Source organism: Sminthopsis crassicaudata, chromosome 1 (assembly GCF_048593235.1).
Source record: "Sminthopsis crassicaudata isolate SCR6 chromosome 1, ASM4859323v1, whole genome shotgun sequence".
NCBI classification, from domain to species: domain Eukaryota; kingdom Metazoa; phylum Chordata; class Mammalia; order Dasyuromorphia; family Dasyuridae; genus Sminthopsis; species Sminthopsis crassicaudata.
The window spans coordinates 666266076-666288149 of record NC_133617.1 but is presented as its reverse complement, the minus strand read 5'-3'; the positions used below and the strand labels follow the sequence as shown (position 1 = coordinate 666288149).

Genomic DNA, 22074 nt, shown 5'->3' with positions numbered 1-22074 from the left:
GGGCTCCTCTGCAGACACTGTTTCTCAGGTAACTTTGTAGCATTGGGAGAATGAAGCAGGATCGCCCTTGTCTCTTTCAGAATTCTTTTCTGTGGGATTCCTGGGAAGGGGAAGAAGAGCCTTCCTCAGGCCGGAGCTGAAAGCTGGGGGGACGAATTCCACATATGGGGAAGGGTCAGTTTCACTAATGAAACTGACCAGAGACCAAACTGACAAAGACAGCCTGTGGTCTGAGACAGCAGCTCTGCAGTGCCCTCTAGCGCCCATAACCAATATTACAACACATGTTTAACCATAGTAACTAATTGTGAAATGATGGCACCTTTGCTAACACCTTCAATTTCTCACTAAGGGGGAGAGGCGACTGGTTCTCAGGGCTGAGGCAGGTGCAGCACAACTCCTGGCTGACCCTGCCCAGCTGGGCAGGCTTTGCTGTCTGGGTCTGGCTCCTGGTCACAGAAGGATGATGACTGGTGTGCGCACTTGGGCTCCGTGGGACAAGGGCTTTGACGGGCTATGTTGTCCAAAGGCCCCAAGCCCAAGCTGCGAGAGCCTTGTCACCCCAGGGCGGCCGGCGACGATGGATCACGTGTGGGCGCTTTGTTTTTGTGTTTGCCCCAGGAAATAATGAAGATGAGCCAGGACAGAAGGATGGGGTGGGGTTCAATCTATGCCAGAGAAGGGAGAACCCGCACTAGGACAACCCCAGATCTTGGGGAGTGTATACTTAGGTCATTGGATTTACAGTCAGGAAAACATGGACAAGAGGCTGAGTCCTGCCCCTTACTGGGGATGTGAACTTACCTCTGTTTTCTTATCTACAAAACATTATAAAATATAATGTGCACTGCAACAACACAAGAGCGTTGTGAGCACAGCATTTCACAAATTTCAGGGTGAAGCAGAAAAAGGAAGTCATGATTTTACAGTATTGCAGATTTACATAGGTGCTACACGACCCTTGCCAGATCAGACTCCATCAGGGCAGAGATCACAGCTCACTTATCCTAATACACCCTCCACTGGTAACCACTGTATTCTACATAACAGGTATTTAACAAATAGTTATTGGATGAGCTTCTGCATCTCCTATCTCTAATTAGAAGAAAACCTCGGGGCAGCTAGGGGGCGCAGTGGACAGAGCACCAGCCCTGAAGTCAGGAGGACCCGAGTTCAAATCTGGTCTCAGACACTTAACACTTCCTGGCTGTGTGACCCTGGGCAAGTCCCTTAACCCCAATTGCCTCAGAAAAAAAAAAAAAAAGAAGAAGAAAACCTCCTTGAAGTCAAGTTGCACATGAATCTGCTTTCTGTCTCCCTGAGTATACAACGCAGTGTGTTCCTCTGCTGAATGAAAAAAACAGAACAATGGTGGCTAAGTCAGCGACTAACATGGCCCGTGACTCCTGCCCATCAGGGAAGTCCTGACATTGGTAGAAGAGACCATAGCTTGTCTCAGATAGCCTGTCCCTTGAAACCCAGGCTTCCTGTTTCCTCACTGGTGCTAGAAAGACCTAGACACTAACTAGGATGGGAATACAGGAGGGGACATGTAGAAGGAATTGGAAAGGTACTGATCTGGGAGAAGAAGAGATAGGGAAACATCAGTGGTGCTTTCTAGTTAGGAGGGAGAGGACTTTTACCTTAAGGAGATACCTCCTTCTCCCCCAACCTGAACCCTCCCTCAGTGGATAAGGTACACATGTAGACTTTGAGTGGAAGAGACCTTAAAAGTCATCTAATTCATCTCTTATTTTCCAGATGAAAAAACTGGGTCTTAAAGAGTTAAGGGACATGTCCAAAGTCACTTAGAAATGTAAGTGGTAGAGCTGAGATTTTGGACTCCGGTCTTCTGACTACAAACCCAGTGCTCTTTTCCACTGAACCAAAGCAATGTACCTTTCCTTCTCTGCTTCAGGGCAACTGGGAAAAAGAATAACAAAGAGAAAGCACTTAGAAAGCACAGTGTTGGACTAGACAGAGCTGAAGTTAAATCCCTCTTAGATGCTTGCCAGGTGTTGGATCTGATCTTGCTTCTCTTAGCCCAAGTTCCCTCATCTGTAAAATGGGAAGAGTAAGAGCATTGCCCTTCCAAGGTTATTAGAAGCATTGAATGAAACAGTAAATGTAAAATGACTGTGAATTTTAGAGTGCCATATAAATGCTAGAGATGATTATTTTTATCACCTCACTGTGTTTCTAAGTTAAAGTTCCATCCAGGTCTTCTAAGATAGAAAACACAACCCAGAGGAGGTTTATGCAGATGGTTGGTAGGCGAGGAGGTTCTTAACAGTAATCTGATGCAGAAGCACTAGCATGAAGGCCACTCAGGGGATGGAGGCAGGAGTGGGGGATCCCCCTCCAAAGACCAAATACCTTTGATTAATAATTTAGCTGAGGATACAAGAGACCCCGCCCGGAAGGTGATGGTCCCTGAGTCCTGGGGCCCCAGGTCCCTGAGCGTCAGGGTGTGGACTGTCCCGCCATGCACGGAAATTGAACTGAAGGGACCATCCTGGAGCAGAGTCCCATCCAGCCACCAGCGGGCCCCGCCGATGCCCCTGGCAGACAACTCACAGGAGAAGATGGCTGCCTCACCCACAAAGACGTCGACATTCTGTAAACCGTGCACTAGCCGGAATTCCTCTTCTGTGTGACAGAGTGAGAACAAAGGGGAGTGTGGGCTGGTGCCTGACATGTGACCTTCCATACAGTAGTCACTCAATAAATGCTGGCTAAATGAACAAGTAAATGAGTGGATGAATGAATGAATGAACAAAGAGGGAACAGGACTGTAAGAATCTGGGATTTGACAATCAGGATCTTTTCACAGGCTTTACTTGAGCACGCTGAAGGGTTTCAAGAGTCAAAGAGTTTCAATAATATTTGCATAAAACTACATATGTGGTCAAATGTTTGTCATCTGTGTTAACAGAGAGTAATCCTATCCAGGAGAATATAAAATTTTTCAGTGCTTTGTTAGCTCCCTACCAGCAAAGACTATTTTATTTTGTCTTTGTGGTTGCAGGGTCTCAATAGTGCTATTCTGATTCCAATAGTAGGTCCTTAAATACTGATTGAAGTGATTCATGGATTCATTCATTCATTCATTTATTCAACAAATACCTACTAGATTACTTATCTAGCCTTTGGTACTCACTGCAGAAAGCATCATTTGGATATCCAAACTTATTTTGTTCAGGTCAGTGTGAAGCTGCCCTTGCCTGCCATCACACACACACACACACACACACACACACACACCTGATTGCAGGGGTGGGGTGGGGGATGGTACCCTGGAGTTACAATTCTCAAGCAGACAAACCACAAAACTGCCATGTAGAATTCTAGGACTCTTCAAGCTAGAAGACCTTCCAAGTGACCTAGCTGCCCTCCCTCCTCCTAACCCAGCCTCTTCCCACCTCATACCCACCTCCAGGGCAAGAATGCCTTCAGCACTAGGACAGTGTCATGGAAAGAGTTCTGGGCCTAAAATTAGGGTGTTTGGATTCAAATCCAGTCTCAAAAATTGTCTCTGTGATTATAGGCAGGTAACTTTATCTGTTTTTTAAAAAAATGCTTTGCACAGTGCCTGGAGCATAGTAGGTGCTACAGAAATGTAAACTGCTATTATCTATAAAGGAAGGATGTTAATACTTGCAGGACCTTCCTTCTTCAAAAACTCAAGTGGAAGAAAGTATTTCTTCAACATTATAAAGATGACTTGTTATGCTTACAAGCAGCTGCTCCCATTATGGCACAGTTCTAATTATTTGGAAGTACTTCCTCAGCTTAAGCCCAAATTTACCTCCTTGTAACTTCCGACCACCAATTGAAGTTCTGTCATCCAAATTACTCTCAAACAAGTCTGTTCTTGTTTTCTATTTGAAAAGGGCTCACGTGTCCCCTTTGACCCTTCTGTTTTTTCTTTCTTGGACTGGATTGGAATTGGAAAGATTGGCAGGTTGGAAAGACTCAAAGTTGTAGGATTACATCTTACTTCTGCCATTTGGTGTTACTTCCCCACTCTGGGCTTGTTTTCTCATCCTTAAAATGGGAATAATAACTCCTGAACCACCTGTTTCACAGGACTGAGGATTGAAGATTAAATGAGATACTGTCCATAAAGGGCAATGAAGAGTTTGAAGAGTCAAAAGACTGTTTTTCAATATCGACATGAAAACGACATATGTGGCCAAATACTTATTATCTGTGCTAGCAGAGAAAAATGGTAGCCAGTAGAATATAAGTCAACCACTAAAGGTCTTAGAAACATTAGCTCAGATTATTATTATTATTCTCCAGTAAAAATGCCTAGAGAAATGGGCAGCTTTCTGTTTCATTTTGTGTAGCCCAGCACATAGTGTTGTACCTGGCACATAGCAAGTGCTTAATAAATGCTAATTGAGTGATTGATAGGGATGTTAGTTTTGTTGAATTGAGTCTGCCTGCTTACTGAGCCTTTGAGGCTTCAGTGCATCTGCTCTGGATTGGCATTTCATTACCCAGAAGAGTTTTTGAAAGCAATGATTTGGACACATGTCCTTTCCTTAACATTAAAAAGATAAGAGGGCTAGTTTCTAGAGTAAGAGTTCTCACCTTCTTCTGTGTTATGGACCCCTCTGCCAATCTAGTAAAGCCTATGGAACTATTCTCAGAAATATTTTAAGTGCATAAAATAAATAAAATATATATGAGATTATGAAGGAAATTAGATATAATGAATACAATTATCAAAATAATTTTTAAGGTTCTTGGACTCTCTGAAACTGATCCCCACATCTCAATTTCCTTCTATGTATTACCTTTCTGAATTAGAATGTAAGCTCCTTGAGGGCAGGAATAGTCTTTCTTTTTGATTCTATGTATCTCAGACACAGCATAGTGTCTGGTATATTGGAATCACTTAATAAATCCTTGTTGCCCTGACTTCTTTTCACAGACTCTTTGGGGTTACAGTGTATATTCTGGTGTATATTCTGAATTCAGAACAGTCTTTTCTTTAAATCCCAATAAATGCAAAATAAGGTAAAAGAACTTACCACAATCCACAAACAACTCAGAAAACACATAGTGGACCTCTTTGGGACTTGTGGATCCCAGATGAAGAATTCTTGAGGCAGATGAGGGATGGGAAATGTCTGGTGTGTGGATTGTTTAAAGCCTGCGAAATCATTTGCTAAGGCAACCATAGGCAATGATGAACTGAAAGCTATATACAACAATCTCCCACTGTTTGAGTTCTATATGTGGATAATTGCCCATTTGGATATTGTCCAATGGCCCTGCTCTATATAGATAAAAATTCATGGTATAGTGGAAAGAGCCTTTAAATCAGAAGATTTATGATTGAGTCTTGGCTCTGGTATTTATTAACAAAATGGCCCTAAGGAAATCATTCTTTTCCCTAAGTCTCAGTTTTCTCATCTATAAAATGGGGATAAAAATATAAATTCCACTTACCTTATCATAATGTTAGAAAGAGAGCAGTCTCTTAAGCACCATCTGCAATGTATTTCTTAAAAAGTAATTTCTAGTTGCTGAAATTCTTCTCAAATTTAAAGGCCCAGATCAGGTTCTATCTCCTTTACTTCTCTGATATGCCTTCAGTAGACAATGACCTATTCCTCCTTAGATGTTTTGTGGAATACTTTGGATGGCTCTTACCTTTGGCTCCATCACATCATTCTTGTATTATTTTTTTCATGTTATATTCTTCCCACTCCTGTTCCCTGATAGATTTTAAACTCCTTTAAGTCAGAGATTATGCTAAATTTCAATTTTTTAAATCCCCAATGAATTGCATAAGAGCAGTGGGCTCTTAGTAAATAGGTGAGGGGAAAGCAGTGGATTTAATTGTTTAGAGACTTTCCATAAACTATGGGCAAGGTTCTTTATCAAGGCTTTTAAAAGAATTGTTGGAATAGAATAGCATATTTTCATACAGAGTTCAATTTACTATAGCATGTTTTCTAAATTTCATATGTATCTTCCACCCACCAAAACTAGATATAATGGATTCAGAACTCTCTGCTAAAGTTCATGAAGTATCTTTGGAGGGTGACAACTTGGAAGGCAACCATATTCTCACACAAAAATATTTCTCAGTACCACAAGTAGAAGCAAAAATCTCAGGTAGACCAGTGGTCAGCCCAACTGTGCTACCTGTTAGTGTCCTTAAGTAATGTCAATAGAACCATGTGACCTGCCTCAGATATCACATCCATCCAAAACCATTGAATTTGTGACACTCCCCCCCTTCCCTCCCCAACTCCCATCTCTCACCACCCCAGCCTAACCTTGTATGGAGACAGTGGCCGTGCTCTGCTTGTCTCCCACGATGCAGGTGTAAGCGCCAACGTCTTCTGCCTCTAAGGTGTGGATGATGAGTTCAGCTTGGGTACCCACCTGGCGGATCTCATACTTGGCACTGTCCTTCAGGACCTGCCCTCCTTTTCTCCATTCCACAGGGGTGCCAGGTGTAGAAATTTTGCAGTGCAGGATGGCGGTACCTTGCTCTGTTGAAGTGACATCCTGGAGTTCTTCTTGAAAGTGTACAGGTGTTGCTGCTGGAGGGAATTTCTACTTCAGTTCACTTCAATGAACATTTATTCAAAATATATAACTTTAGGGGCAGCTAAATGGTATAGTGAATAGAGCACTGGCCCTGGAGTCAGAAAGGCTTAAGACATTTAAGAGTTACTAGCTGTGTGATCCTGGGTAAGTCATTTAACCTCAATTACCACACATACACACACACACACACACACACACACACACACACACACACACACACACACACACACACCCACCACACACCCCACACAAAGACTCCAAAATATATAACTTGGAATTGGTTTAGATCAGTATGGTTAAAAAAAAAAAAAAAACTTTATAGGGTTATAGGCTCAAGAGTTGGTAGGGAATGTTCTTAAAAATCAACTTGTCCAAACTCTTAATTTTATGCCCCACTGCCCTCTGCTCTGGCTTACACAGACTAGGTTCAATTTTTGGAATAAATCCAAAGATTAATATCTCCTTGGCTCATTATGTCTTCATCCAAAGTTTGCACTGGGAAAATCTCTGAATATAGCTCTAGTCTAAATATCCAAAAAAGGACCCCCAGATTCTATGTAAGCATTCAAAGTAACAATGTATATATCGAGTAAAAAATGGAAAATGCGCAACCATTTCAAAGGATTTATAGGAATACATAAATAATACAGGAAACACATAAAGGACTTACAATAGTCCATAACCAATTAGCATCATTCCCTTTCCTGTCTTTTCAATTACAATTTCCCCAGTGTCTAAAAGTCTTCCACAGAAGAAACTTTCAGGACTTTTGTTCCCTTTTATTACAATTTTAGAACTAGAAGGAATTTCAGAAGCCAAATGGCTCAGCCCTCTCATTTTATAGGTGAAGAAACCATGACCTTGATAAATTTAAGAACTTGTCCAAAGTCCCACAGTTAATAAATGTTGGATGCATATTTAAACCCAGATCTTTTGACTTCTGTCCATACCTTTCTTAGGCAAATACAACCAAAGTACCAATTAAAGGCTCATCTCTTTGTAAAAATGTCCAACCCATCAAGCAAATCTATTAATCAAAAACCTTATACCACATTGGTTTTTCAAAGATCCCTCCTTTCTTCGCACATGCTCACAAACTATCCCTTTAATGATGTGCCCTAGAATTTTACCAAGAATAGAAGTCAGCTGGCATACATTGAGTCCTCTGTCTTCTTCCATTTGTAAAAAAATTTGGGACATTTGCACTTTTCAGTACCAGGTCTCCTGCTTTCTGCCATCACTGAAAGACCACAGACAATCATCTCGGCTCCCTTCTTATTCTTTAGTTTTTTTTCTTATTTCCTGAAACTATTTTTCTTCTTTTGGGTTTCCATCCATTTTCCCTGATAATGTAGAGAACAAGGATATGCCTCTCCAGTCCTTCCACTTTCACTTTGTGGATATATTTAAGTGCTGCTTGGTATTGGCAGAAACACAAGCAACACAAACTCTCTGCAGGTCACTTCTAAATTCTCCTTGTTCTCCATAAGGGCTTTGAAGGAAGATTCTCAGACCCTTGACTTCTTACTGATAATTCCTTTGAGAATTGTAGCTAACTACAGTGCCAAACATTTTACTGACATACTTGTTCCTTGGGCTGAGAGTGATGCCTCTGGGAACTTATGAATAAGACAGACAGATAGATAGATAGATAGATAGATAGATAGATAGATAGATAGATAGATAGATAGATGATAGATAGATGGACAGAAAGAAAGAAAGAAAGAAAGAAAGAAAGAAAGAAAGAAAGAAAGAAAGAAAGAAAGAAAGAAAGAAAGAAAGAAAGAAAGAAAGAAAGAAAGAAAGAAAGAAAGAAAGAAAGAAAGAAAGAAAGAAAGAAAGAAAGAAAGAAAGAAAGAAAGAAAGAAAGAAAGAAAGAAAGAAAGAAACTAAGATAGATAGATATGGCAAATATCCTATTTTTTCAACAGGCAGAATGACATTATAATAATAACTAATATAGTGCCTATTGTGTACGAGGCATTGTGTTAAGCTTTAATTATCTTAATTATTTTGAGGGGGTGGGAGGAATGGGTTAAGTGACACGCCCAGGATCATACAACTGGTAAGTAACTGAGGCTAGATTTGAACTCCAGGATTGGTGTTCTATCCACTGCATCACCTAGCCATCCCCTGGGCTGAGCACTTTAAAATTATTATCTTATTTGAGCCTCACAACAACCCTGGGAAGTAAATGCTATTATTATCCCCATTTTATAGCTGAGAAAACAGGCAAACTGGTTGAGTGACTGTCCGAGATCACACATCTGAGGCCGTATTGGAACTCAGGTTTTCTTGACTCCAGCCCAGGAACTCTAACCACTGCACTCCGCAAGCTAGCAGCTGCCTTCAATTTTGTCTACTTTATGAGTTGACTTTCATTAGAAATGAGCATATTTCTGACCCATCCAAATAGAAATTGAAGCAAACACTACAGAAATCCATTTTTTCCTCAAGATATCCACTGATCTAAATTAGCTTTACTTATCTGCTTTGCTTCTCCTTGCCCACTGAGATTTCGTGTCTCTTTATACCACTCTGGCCACACATTCTCTTAGAGCACTGGGTCTGTGTCTCCCCATGGCCCCATTGTGCTCTCCCTTTTTATGGTATTTGCGTATATGTATTTATCCCCCAGGAGGATCTAAGGTTCTCAATAGCAGGAACTGTGTCTTTTTTTTTTTTTTTAACTTGGTATCTTTTTTAGCATCAGGCACATAGTAGGTACTTTGCTTTTTTGAACTGAATTGAATTTTTTACTAAGATATTTAATTCTACCCAGACTTTTGGTTAGTCAGTTTTATAAAAAAGACTTTGATATGAGATTTTGTCTATAGCTTTTAAAAAGTTTAAACAAAACTAAACCCACTGATTCCCCCTTATTCTACATACATTTATTTCATATCCATCTTCTCCAAAAACACAAACACAAAAAATCTCTCCTTTAAAATTAATGATGTCTCTTTCAGTTTTAACAACTTGGGGACAACTATAGTCTTCCATAAAATGTTACTTAGGGGCTTCCAAACAGGCAAAATCTAGGCTAACCCAGCTGTATAGCCTAAATACAACATGTTGTGTATTTATTTATGTGGTCTCAATGGAACTGTGTCTTTTTGGAGATGGATTTTGAGGAACTCAGATGCCAGAGATGAGCATTAAGGAGGTTCATTTGGTCACTGTAGGATGATGTGCCCTCCTAAATAATGTCCATCTAAGAATTCTGAGCTGGTGACCCCATCCTTCCCACCCATGCCCATTTAACCTTGTATGGAGACAGTGGCTGTGCTCTGTTTGTCTCCCGCAATGCAGGTGTAAGCGCCAGCATCTTCTGCCTCCAAGGTGTGGATGATGAGTTCAGCCCGGGTGCCCACCTGGCGGATCTCATACTTGGCACTGGCCTTCAGGACCTGCCCTCCTTTTCTCCATTCCACAAGGGTGCCAGGTGTGGAAATTTCACAATGTAGGATGGCTGTGCCTTGCTCTGTTGAAGTGACATCCTGGAGTTCTTCTTGGAAGTGTATAGGTGTCACTCCTAGGGGGAATTTCCAGTTTGGGTCAGTTTAATTTACATTTATTCAAAACTAATTTTGTTGGGACTTAGATCAGTGAATCCTTCCAAGATGTATCTGGGAATTTCAATCCACTGGGACAGACTCGAGACTCTGTCTCCATCACTTTCACAGTCATCCCCCCATCCATCCTTTTACCTATGTCACACAGTAGCACCATGCAACCCTGGGCAGAAAAGACATGTTTTGAATTTTGCATCTACCCCTTGGTGACCAAAACCACTTGAGCTTTCTCCTCTAAAGCACAACAGCACCTGCAGTATCTACTTCTGGAGCTGTTGTAAGGATCAAATGAGGTAATATGTGTAAAGTGCTTTATAAACCTTAAATCATTATAAACAGTCATCTTTTACTGCTCTTAAGTATGAAGGGAAAAGCACTGTTTGGGTAGTCTCCTCCTTTGTTCTGGATCCCTGCCTCTGTTATCATGCCCAATGGGCCACCACATTACTCTGTTGGCTAATGGGGAGCCTCACGGCCAGATCTTCATGGTTTGGAGAGTGTGGACATTGAATGGAGAATAGAAGAGTTATTAGGGAAAAGCAGCTGAAGGGGTAGGCAAAGGCATTAGAAGGCAGCTGGGTAAGTACAGGTTGGAGCTAGGGGAGCTCAGATAGAACCCAGGAGGTCATTTAGTCTAAGCCCCCCTCTTCCACATGAGAAAATGGAGGGTTAATGTAAGAGAAGTTGTTTGTTCAAGCTGACACCATAGGCAGCTGAGCAGATTAGCTCCTAGGTCCTCCAGGCCCAGGGATCCTTTTATTATACCATTCCAAGAGGAGGAACAGTATTCCAAGGAGTTTTAGGAGTACAACAGGGACTTCCCACTGAGGGGGCTGACCTGTGACACAAAGCTGGGCCTGGGAGCTGCTGGTCCCCACGTGAAAGCTGACCACTCCAGCATCCTCCACAGTCACCTTCCGGAGGGTGAGTGTGTGGAGGGTGCCTCGCTCCGCGGTGATCTCGTTCATCTCATTGGATTGGAGGGGCACGCCACCCAGGCGCCACTGGACCTCCTGTCCCGGGGCCCTCGACAGCCGGCACACAAATTTGGCATCCTCTCCCTCGCACAGCTGCACATCCCGAAGGGGCTCGATGATGGTGACCTCAGGCGCTGGGGAAGAGGTCACAGAGAGCAAGACATCAACTCTCTAATGCAGGTAGGAAGTCACTCATCCCTTTTCCCCTCAATCTGAGAACTAGCTCTCTAAGGTCAGGGATTAGATCTTTGCCATCAGCCCAGGGACTCTCCAAGGAGAGGGCCACATTTCCTTTGCATATAATTTTACATAAAACTGAGACCTGTTAAAGACCTTAGCTTAAAAAGGCCGGATTTCCCATTGTATCCAGCGCCATGTCCATTCATCCTAATCTGTATTTGGCCACTGGACCCAGATGGCTCAGGAGAGGAAAGTGAGGCAGGTGACTTTACACAGCCCTCCCTCCCTCAAATTCAATTCACTTGCATGTCTTGGCATCCCCTCTCTGATGGAAGACAAATAAGAACAGATGGAGCCAAAGGAGATGCACTTTAGAGACCAATCTTTCTCAGTCTAACCCTTCTCATTTGATGGATGAGAATAATAAAATCTAAAGTCACATGGCTATGTGGCTGAAATAGGAACTCCTGGAGCCTCCCATGATTCCCATCTAGTCCCATCCCACCCAATATCCTTAACTGATTGAATTAAAAACCATACTATGAGAGCCAATTGATTCTACATTGCTTATGGGTTTTTGGAAGATCTTAGAGGAAAAAAATAATAATAATTCATTCCAACATAAGAAAAAAGACAAATGCATTTGAGAAATTAGAGCCAGTGGTTTTCAGAGTGAGCTTAGGTTTTGATCCTGACCTTGACTTATTAGCTATGTGATCTTGGACTTAACATGTTTGGCTGTTAAAATATATGTGTGTGTGTGTGTGTGTGTGTGTGTGTGCGTGTGTGTCTCTGTGTGTGTGTGTGTATATATATGGGTCATGGAGGTATGTGTATATGTGTGTGTGTGTGTGTGTGTGTATATATATATGGGTCATGGAGGTGTGTGTATATGTGTGTGTGTGTGTGTGTATATGGGTCATGGAGGTGTGTGTATATGTGTGTGTGTCTGTGTGTGTGTGTGTGTGTGTATATATGGGTCATGGAGGTGTGTGTCTGTGTGTGTGTGTGTGTGTGTGTATATATATATATATATTTATATGGGTCATGGAGGTGTGCAGAAGGGACAAAGTACAAAGAGGGCAAAGGCAGGGTCCCTGAAATACAAGGGACACGGGCAATAGGGAAGGGAGATCACTGCCTGGTCACCTGCAATGCTTAGAGTGGCTGTTGTCTGCTGGTCCTTGGAGTCGCAGGTATAGCTGCCAGCGTCTGAGGGCTGCAGGTCTCGAATGATCAGTTCTACCATCGCCCCATCCTGCCTCATCTCATACTTGGCACTGGGCTGAAGTCGAACGGACCCCCGTTTCCAGGAGACTGGGGCATCGGGCTTGGAGAGCTCGGCCCGCAGAATGGCCACAGCTCCCTCTGAGGCCACCTGGGGCTGTAGTTCATGCTTGAAGAGGGCTGGGGAAGCTGGAATGCAGCGGACAGACATACTGGGTCACACAGCAGAAACAAAGATAAGATACTCTGGCTGCAAACAGGATTAAAGCAGGGAAGGGACAGGATCTGATTGACCGCCAGCATATATCTGACTCCATAGCCCTCCTGGGCACATGTATAGCCATGCCAGAAGATCCACTGTTTCCTGCATTCTACAAAGAACTTTGGGGTACAGAATCATATCATTATAATATGTTAGAGCTGGAGAGTACCTTGAACATCATTTAGCCCAATTTTTTCATTATACAGATGATGAAACTGAGACTTAGAATAAATAAATTACTTGTCAAAGGTCACCTAGCTAGTAAGCAGCAGATTTTAACTGGTTATTGTGTAACCAGGTAAAATACACAACTTGCTGTTTTCTCATCTGTCAAATAGACAGAATGCTCTCTTTCCCAACCTAACTTCCAGGATTATTGTGGGGATCAAATGAGATAATACTTTTTAATATTTTTGTTATTGTTGTATATTAACTTTTTAAACACACATTTATTAATGAATCATGTTGGAAGAGAAAAATTAGAACAAAAGGGAAAAATCACAAGAGAATAAAATGGAAAAAAGAAGTGAATATAGCATGTGTGAGATAATATTTGTAAAACATTTAGCATAGAGCTTGCCACAAAGCAGACACTTGATAAATACAAAAGAATAAAATAATGAATGAATGAAAAAGTACTTTGGAAAGTGGTTAAATGCTTTGAAAATATTTCCACTGTTAGGATTCTTCTACTTAGGATATATTTCTTCCTATGCCTAGCCTTAAGTGGAAGTCTTTCTAGGTCTGTCCAGTCAATCAATCAATCAATGAACATTTATTAAGCACCTATTGTGAGCCAGGCACTGTGCTAAGTGCTAGGGATACAAAAAGAGGCAAAGGACAGTCCCTGTTCTTAAGCAGCTTACAATCTAAAAGGGAGGGCAACATGCAAACAAATCTATAAAGAACCAGGAGCACACAGACTAATGGGACCCTTTCCTCTCTCCCCTTTTGCTCCAGTGATCCCCATATTACCTTGGATGGTCAAAGCTGCTGTGGTCTTCTCCTTTCCACTCTCACACGTGTATTCACCCTCATCGTCAGGGGTGAGGTGGTGGATCCTCAAGGTGTGGACCCTGCCCTGTTGCTGGAGCTCATACTTGGCGCTGGGGGTGATCTTCTCCCCACTCTTCCTCCACTCCACCTGGGCCCCAGAAGAGGCCAGAACACAGCGGAGGGTGACTGAGGAGGCTTCCTTGGCCTCCATGTTCTGCAGCTTCTCGGAGAAGGCAGGAGGTGAAGCTGGAAGCAAGAAGAAGGACTATGAATAATGGGGAGCCTTAAGTGCATGATTCATGGAGTTCTGGCCCCTTGAGTATCTTAGAAAACAATTGGTCTTATTCTCTCCAATCCCCTCCGGCCCCCCATTTTATAGAAGGGCCTATAATTGAAGTCTAGAGAGGGGTGATAGGTAATATATTCAGGTCATATAGCCAGGAAGCGACAGTGCTATGATTTGACATCAAATCTTGGGCTTTCCCTGACCTTGTGAATCATTTGCTCTCTCCTCTACTTACCTTTCCCCTGGGCAAATTATGAATTCTATTCTTAGGAAGAATATCTTCTATCCAACTCAATGAACATTTTTCATTCTATACATAATTATTAATCACTTACTATATGCAAAGATAGATGCTTTGAGGTGGGGATATACAACCTATTTTTAAGAATCAGACAATCTAACAGAGATTAAAGATATACCTAAACACCAGTGCTTAGTAAATATTTATTGACTATGATGCAGGGAAGACTGAGATAAGTACAAAGGTAGGGTTCAGGCAAAGTGCTAGAAATTTGAGAAGAGACCATTTTCAGCCAGCATTTATATAGTGCCAACTATTTATGTAGTTTTTGGGGTTTATTAATTTTACTTGTGTCCTACTCTTCCTTATTGCATTTGGAATTTTCCTGGCAGATATCAGAATGGTTTGCCATTTCCTTCTCCAGCTCATTTTACAGATGAGGAAATTGAGGCTAACAGGGTAAAGTTACTTGCTCAGGCTCATACAGCTAATGTCTTAGGTCAAATTTGAACTAAGAACTTCCTGATTCCAAGTCCGATGCTCTACCCACTGAACCCCCCTAATTGCCTGGAAGAAAGGAGAAAGTCCTTCACAGAGTAGATTGCATCTAAGTTAGGATTTAAATCTTTCTCCCTATAGACCTATTATTTGCATAGTACCTTAAGGTTTTAAAATATTGTCTTCATAATAATCTTGAGTGAGGTAGTATAGTTTTTATCTTGCCCATTTTAGAAATGAAGTAACAGAGTCATTTGGTGCTCTGTCTGCTCTCCTTAGCTGGAGTTTCATCTCTTTGGAGCTGCACTTACATACAGGACATGCTGGTAAATATTTAGCAACCATCTTGGAGGTGGAGGAAATTTATGCACAACACACTTTTAAGTTTAATCTGTACTTCTGATATTTTCTCCATATCTTTCTTAAGCCTAGACAATCAACAAAACAATAAATCATGCTCTGATTGAATAGTGTTTACCAATTTACCAATACCAGTTTACTACACTGAAAATTTAACAATCAGCCCCCAGCTTTAGGACAGCACTGTTTGTTCAGGTTGTTCCCCATGACTAGAGTTCTCCCTCACTATATCTCCATACACTGAAATCCTCTTCCATCAAGATCCACTTTAGGGGCTACTTCTTCCACAGAGCCTTTCCTAATGCCTAACCTCATCCATTCCCTCAAGGTCTAGCTAAAAGGGATCTCTCCCTCCTCAATCTCCCAGAGTACAAAGTTCACAACTTTCCTTTGTCCCATCACAACTTAATTTGTAACACACTCATCTAAGAAATATTATGTTTCTACTATTAGTAGAATGTAAACTCCTCTAGCGCATAGTTTGTGTCTTAAACATCCTAGTTATCACCAATACCCAGAAAAGGATCCTGTAGGCTGTAGGCACTTAATAAAATACTTGTGGAACTATACTGAATCTGAAGCTTAAATCTCCCCCAGCAAACAGTACAATATTCTCTACTAAGTGAGGCAGCTAGGTGCTGCAGTAGATAGAGCATCAGCCCTGAAGTCAGGAGGACCTGACACTTGAGGCCTCAGACACTTAACACGTCCTGGCTGTGTGACCCTGGGCAAGTCACTTAATCCCAATTACCTCAGGGGGAAAAACACAAAAAAACAAACATTATGAAGATACTTAATAATGCTATATTGAATTGGGTCCTTTGCACAGCTAATGCATGGCAGAAGAACTAGACACTTGGCAGATTTTCAGTGAATATGTATTGACTGGGAATGCTTCAACATCCCAGCTGACCCTTTGACCACACTGCTGAAAGTTTCTGTTTCTCCATGTCCTGGTTTCCCCACCTTCTCCTAGGGATGGCCCACCCAGCTACCTTTAACAATGAGCTCAGCTGTTGATGTGTGGCGACCCACAGAGAAGGAGATAGTTCCCGTGTCTTCTGGTGTGACATTCCTCAGCTTCAGCGTGTGTGTCCGGCCTCCCACCACTGAGATCTCATTCATCTCATTGGTCTGCAGGGGCAGGCCCTGAAGCTTCCACTCCACGTTTCCTGCCTGCTCCCTGGATACCTCACAGCGGAATTCAACGTCCTCATCGGCAAATACCTCCATGTCTGTCAGTCCTTTAACGATGGTCACTTCAGGTTCTGGGGTGAAGGGCAAAGGGAGAGGGGGAAGGTCACTGAGAGTCTTCCTCGGTCCACTCTAGCATCTCCACCTTTGATACAAGCTGGTTAGATCAGCTCCTTCACCCATGAGAGAAAAGGGAGTTATACAGATAAAGGTGGCTCAGGTGATTAATGAAAATCCATGAGGGCAGCCCCTAACTCCAAAGAAATTTTACCAACTCCTCTGCTTAGCTTTTTCTCCCTTAGTACTATCCCAGAACATCAACCACTCCTCTGGCTATCCTCTCCTCTCTTCCTAATATTGACTTCTTGGTGAGCCCATTTTACTCTACATTGTCCTTTACTCTTGAATCCCTTAATCATCACAGATCATGCCTTGACAAAGTCCAACACGGATTATTCCCATTACCTATCACCTTTTCTCTTACTCTTATCTTGCTGCATGAACTTGGAGGAAATCACAAAATTGGACAGAAGATCAGTAAACACAGTAAGTTCCCAAAGGTGGTGCAGGATCTGTTTGTTGTATCCTTGCAAATTCCTCATTGCTCATTGCCACATTTGTGTGTAGAGATAGCAATCTGACTTCTACAACAAACCTGATAAACAATTCCCTTTCTTGAAAATTCATTTGGAGACCAGTGATTCCAACCAGAGGAAACTGATGAGCATTTTAGGGGGTTTTAACTCTTGGTCAAGAAAATGAAGATCTTAGGGCACCTATGGTGTTTTCATTACTGTCATTTCCAAAATGAAAAGTGGTTTGGGGAAGGGGAGAGCTGGTTAAGAAAATGATATCTGACAATAAGATTTAAATTTCTAGACCATGGTTTAAGATGTAGGAATGGCCAGGATATGGAGTATGCTTCAGACGGGCTAATAAATAGAAATCTTCCTGGAGTCCTAAGAATCTGATTGAGAATGATTGTTGAAAAAAGAAAGGGGAAGGAGAAGGAAAAAGTCTAAACAAATACCATAGAGAGGAACAGATACCAAAGAAGGAAAAATATAATAGCAAAAAAGGGGAGATTGTTCACACGTGATAGTATCTAAGAAGTCAGAGATATAACTCAGATCTCTAAACATAAATGTATAATGTATGAGTAACAAATGAGGTAACTAAAAGATTTTAACATAAAGGGGAAATTTTGATCTCAGAGATGTCCTTGATACTTCATGGGATGGAAAGTATCATGGGAATATGGCTTTGGAAAGATACAGGGATTGTACATCTAAAGTCATTTACATAGGGAATTCCCAGGTAAGAAAGTTAAACATGGAAAAGAAATCCACACATTAATTGAAACATTAATTTGGGGGAGAATGGACTTAAAAGTATCTAGGAAAAAGACCTTTGGAATATGATGGCTTAAGATTTCATAGAGCAGGGAGTTATTTCAAGAGGTATGAAAGGCTCTCAAAAATGAAATGCCGAAGACAGCAATATGGAGTGGTATCATCAGAACTATGCTCTAGTAATATTACTTTGGAAGCCATGTGGAGGATGAATTGCAAAGGAGAGAGGTTCAAGGCAAAGACACTAATTAAGAGGTAGCTGCTACCATTCAGGAGAGAGGAGACAAAGTCTTGAAGCAGAGTGATGAGAAGAGATGAGAGAGAAAGGGATTAATACCAAAGATGTTATATATGGAGTTTGATGTGAGAAAGGTTGGCCACTGATTGGATGTGAAGGTAAAGGGGAGAGAAGAATCAAGGATCACTTTAAGGTCATGAACCTGGGTAATTAGAAGAATGGTAGTTGTTTAAGAGAAGCAAGAGGAGGAGGAAGAGGAGGAGGAGGAGGAGGAGGAAGAGGAGGAGGAGGAGGAGGAGGAAGAGGAGGAGGAGGAAGAGGAGGAAGAGGAGGAGGAGGAGAGAGAAAAGAGAGTGAATTTAGAGCTGTCACAAAAACTTTTAGTCAAGATACAGCATTCAGGAGAAGAATGTGATCACTAGGATTAGAGGTTCAAGTCAGATCATGAAGGATGAAGAAGGAGGAAAAGTCATTGGATTTGACAAGTATGAGCTCATTGGTGACTTTGGAGAGAGCAATTTCAGTTGAATGATGAGGTCATACGTAAGAGAAAAGAGTTGAGAAGAGAGGGAGAGGAGAGGAAGTAGAGATACCTTTTGTAAATGTTTTTTTCTTTTTTCTTAAATTTTCCAAATGCTATTTATTTATTTTAAACTTAAAAAAAATTTCAAGTGCCAAATTCTCCCTCTCCCCTTAACCCCTCTATCATTGCATTGAGAAAGGAGTTAAACAATGAAAAGGATGAAAAATATGAGACTGATGCGGAGAGTAGTGGGGTCAAGTGAGAATTTTTTAAGGATGAGAAAACTTGGGCACATTTGAAGACTGAAGATTAGAAGGGGAAGGAAGCTCACTTGAGCACAGCAGCTAGAAAGTGAGCAAAGAATTTATTATGTGTCTACTACGACCTCCCAGGCATTGTGCAAAGCACTTTATGGTTACTAGCTCATTTAATTCTCATAACAGTCCTGGGAGGCAGGCGCTATTATTATCCACATTTTATAATTGAGGGAACAAAGGCAGAGAGTGGTTAAATGACTTGCTGAGTGTTGTCATACAGCTAATACCAGTCTGAGGCAGGATTTGAATTTAGGCTTTTGCTACCCTGGCTCAGCATCCATGCACCATACAGCAAGGACTTCATAAATAATTGTTTGGTGAGATGGCTGAGGCAGCATGGTGTGGTGGAAAGGGAATTGCATTGGGAGTCAGGAGATCTGGGGCCAGGGCACCCCTCAGTTGTTGGCTAGAAGTGAAACCTGTTTCTTCATTTATAAAATGGGAGTGGTGGTGCTCAGAAACATTCCATTCTAGCCGGTCCCTTCCATGGCTGACAAACATCCTCTTCTCTCCAGTCCCTTCCCTCGCTAGTGTTCTCTTTTCTTGGTCCCTTTCATTGCTAACATTCTCTTCCCTTAGGACCCTTCTAGCTCTGTCACTCTATGTTCTCAGGTCCTTTCCAGTTCTGACCTTCCATGATTAATGGCCCCTTAGTGAACCCCTTGTAGGGCACTCCTAGAAAAAGTGGAGTTTACCTTTCACCTTGACCGTAGCCAGGGTCTTCTGATCGCCAGCCACACAGGCGTACTCGCCAGTGTCCTTGGCCTCCAGGTCATGGATCAGAAGCTCACAGACACTGCCTTCCTTCCTCATCTCATACTTGGAGCCAGACCGGAGCAGCTCGCCCTCTTTCCTCCACTCGACAGTGGTCTGGGACACACTCAGCTCACAGTGCAGGCGGGCTGTTGTGCCCTCCTCCAGTTCTTCACTATGCAGGCGGGTCTTGAACTTGGGCTTGGCAGCTGTGGGGTGAGGCAGAGGAGTAAGGGGGGCCTAGCTTAGAAACTCCTCAAGTGATCCCGCCCACTGGGTTAAGCTGCACCATCCCAGCCTGGCCTTCTACTTCAACTGCTGTCCCCTTTATGCTATGCTGGTTCCTCCCCTTTATCTGTCATTTTTCTTCTTCCACGTATTTTGCTAATTCATCCTACAACCTCTCACCTGAAAAACCATAGTCCTACTTCCATCAAGAGTTGTTTTAAAACTCACCTCCTCCAAGGAGCCTTCTGGACTGACTCCATTCCTGTGTGATCATTCCTTTAGTTTACCTCCATTAAATACCAAGGGGTTTAGACTATATACAAGAATCCAAGGATCCATAATCTTGAAAATGTGGGTGTTTCCCACTAGTGACATTATGCACAATTCTGCCACACCTCAGTAGGTGGTTCCAAATTAATCAGGTTAAGTTCTTTCCCTGGTGGACAATCCCTGATGGCACTGTTTCCCAGAACCTAAGGTCCACTCCATGCCTTGATCTAGCACCTGAAGGCATCATTTTCCAGAACCTAAGGTCCATTCTATGCCACATCAAAGAACCACAAAAGGATGGCAGTGGAGGGACACTAGAGTCTTCGTTGTGTATTTATATTGTTGCTTTGTAATGGATATCACGTTGCTTCTTAATCTATTTACTTTGTATTCCAGTTAGACTGTAGACTGTAGGTTCTTGCCTTCCATTTCTCTTATAAATATTGCAAAGTTGGAGGTGCTATATCTCTCCAGTGTACTAGGGGCATTAAGGTCTGAGAATATTACAAATTCAGTGTGTCTATGCTGCACAATACTTAGGAAATAGTCATTCAAATAGCTCCAAGATTAGCAAATAAACCAATGGGAAGATAGGATTTTATTTGAGCAAATTTATTTTTTTTTCATCCAGGGCTAAATACTGGGGAAGTTACATGAAGTTTCTGTTCCTTCCCCATAAAGTAAGGGAGTTGGATTAGAAGGTTAGCACCTTTCTAGACTGGGTGTTCTGTGATTACTAGAATTCTGTGATTTATTCAAAATTTTTAGAAATACTTCAGTTTTGAAATGGCAGTATGCCTGTAATAAAACTTGTCTTCTAGAACTGAGGAAAAGTGATTGAATGTAGATAGGGTTCATCCAGGAAAGCCTTCTAGGAAAAGTGATTTGGGCTGATTTGATTGGAAGTGTGGGTAAACTGACAGACCCACTCCTATAGGTATGGATAGGAAGAAAGGACGTGAGTAAGGATAGGAGCATGGAAAACTTTATCCTTATCTCAAAATCCAAAGGCTTGGACAGTAATGAGTATAGAGAAATACAAATCCTGGGTAAGGATAAGTGAAGCAGAAGTTAGTTGAAGTTTAAAGAGATTTTGTAGGTCACAAGGAAGAGGAAGGTCCCAGAGGGATCTCATGCTCACCATTCACTGTAAGGGTAGCAGTGGCCTGCTGGTCTCCTGTGTCACAGGTGTAGTCACCCGTGTCCTCCTGCTCAGCATCATGGATGATAAGCTCAGCCACAGTTCCCTGGAGCACCATCTCATATTTGGCACAGGGGAACAGCTGTACGGCTCCCTTCCTCCACTCCACGCTTGCATTCTCTTTGCTGAGCTCACAGTGCAGCCGAACAGTGGAGCCCTCCTCCCCATCCTGGGCATGCAGCTTCTTACGGAACACTACAGGCAGGGCTACAAAGGGTGCAGAAAGAAGGGTCACCAGATCCCAGAGTCTTTCACTTGGTGCCCCATTGGCTGCCCTCCCCGGAGCTCTGGAAACCTTCCCTCACCACACACGCCAGCCACAGAGCCAGGATTTTTCCAAACTTTGAACTACCTTTTACTTCCCAAAACATTTACCAGATATAGATGATTTATATTCAATAGAATGTAAGCTTCTTGATGGCAGGGATTGTTTTTGCATTTCTTTGTATTCCCAGTACTGAGGGAATTTAATAAATGCTTATTGATCAGCTACACTGATTGATCTATTATTAGTCAAGCTGCTCCTAATTCTTTCTCATACAGGAAGTTGGGGTGACTTGGGGTGACTAAATATCAAGAGAGTTCAAGTCCTTTTTCAGTACCATATTCCCATTGCTGTAGACATTACATAAATACTTGTTGAACTGATTTGATTGGAATAGAGTGGAATGATGAGTTGTCTTTGGAATTCCTATACTGTTCACTCTAATGGCACACATAGCTACTTTCCTCCTTCTCTATGGGAGTCCTTTTTTCCCTCTGCTCATAGGCTAAGAGTGAACCCCGTCCTGCCTTTCCACTCCTCCTCCTCCATACTCTG

The 22074-nt window shown here is 42.1% G+C and overlaps 1 protein-coding gene across 1 annotated transcript in view; it reads right to left on the bottom strand.

The window, feature by feature from the left end:
• OBSCN (obscurin, cytoskeletal calmodulin and titin-interacting RhoGEF) overlaps window positions 1-22074 on the bottom strand; it is a 318398-nt gene that overhangs the window by 136000 nt on the left and 160324 nt on the right. Inside the window, 9 exon segments of the mRNA XM_074282618.1 lie at window positions 2377-2649; window positions 6300-6569; window positions 9842-10111; window positions 10990-11262; window positions 12458-12724; window positions 13773-14039; window positions 16174-16446; window positions 19498-19764; window positions 21195-21461. Coding sequence (XP_074138719.1) covers window positions 2377-2649; window positions 6300-6569; window positions 9842-10111; window positions 10990-11262; window positions 12458-12724; window positions 13773-14039; window positions 16174-16446; window positions 19498-19764; window positions 21195-21461 — 2427 coding nt within the window.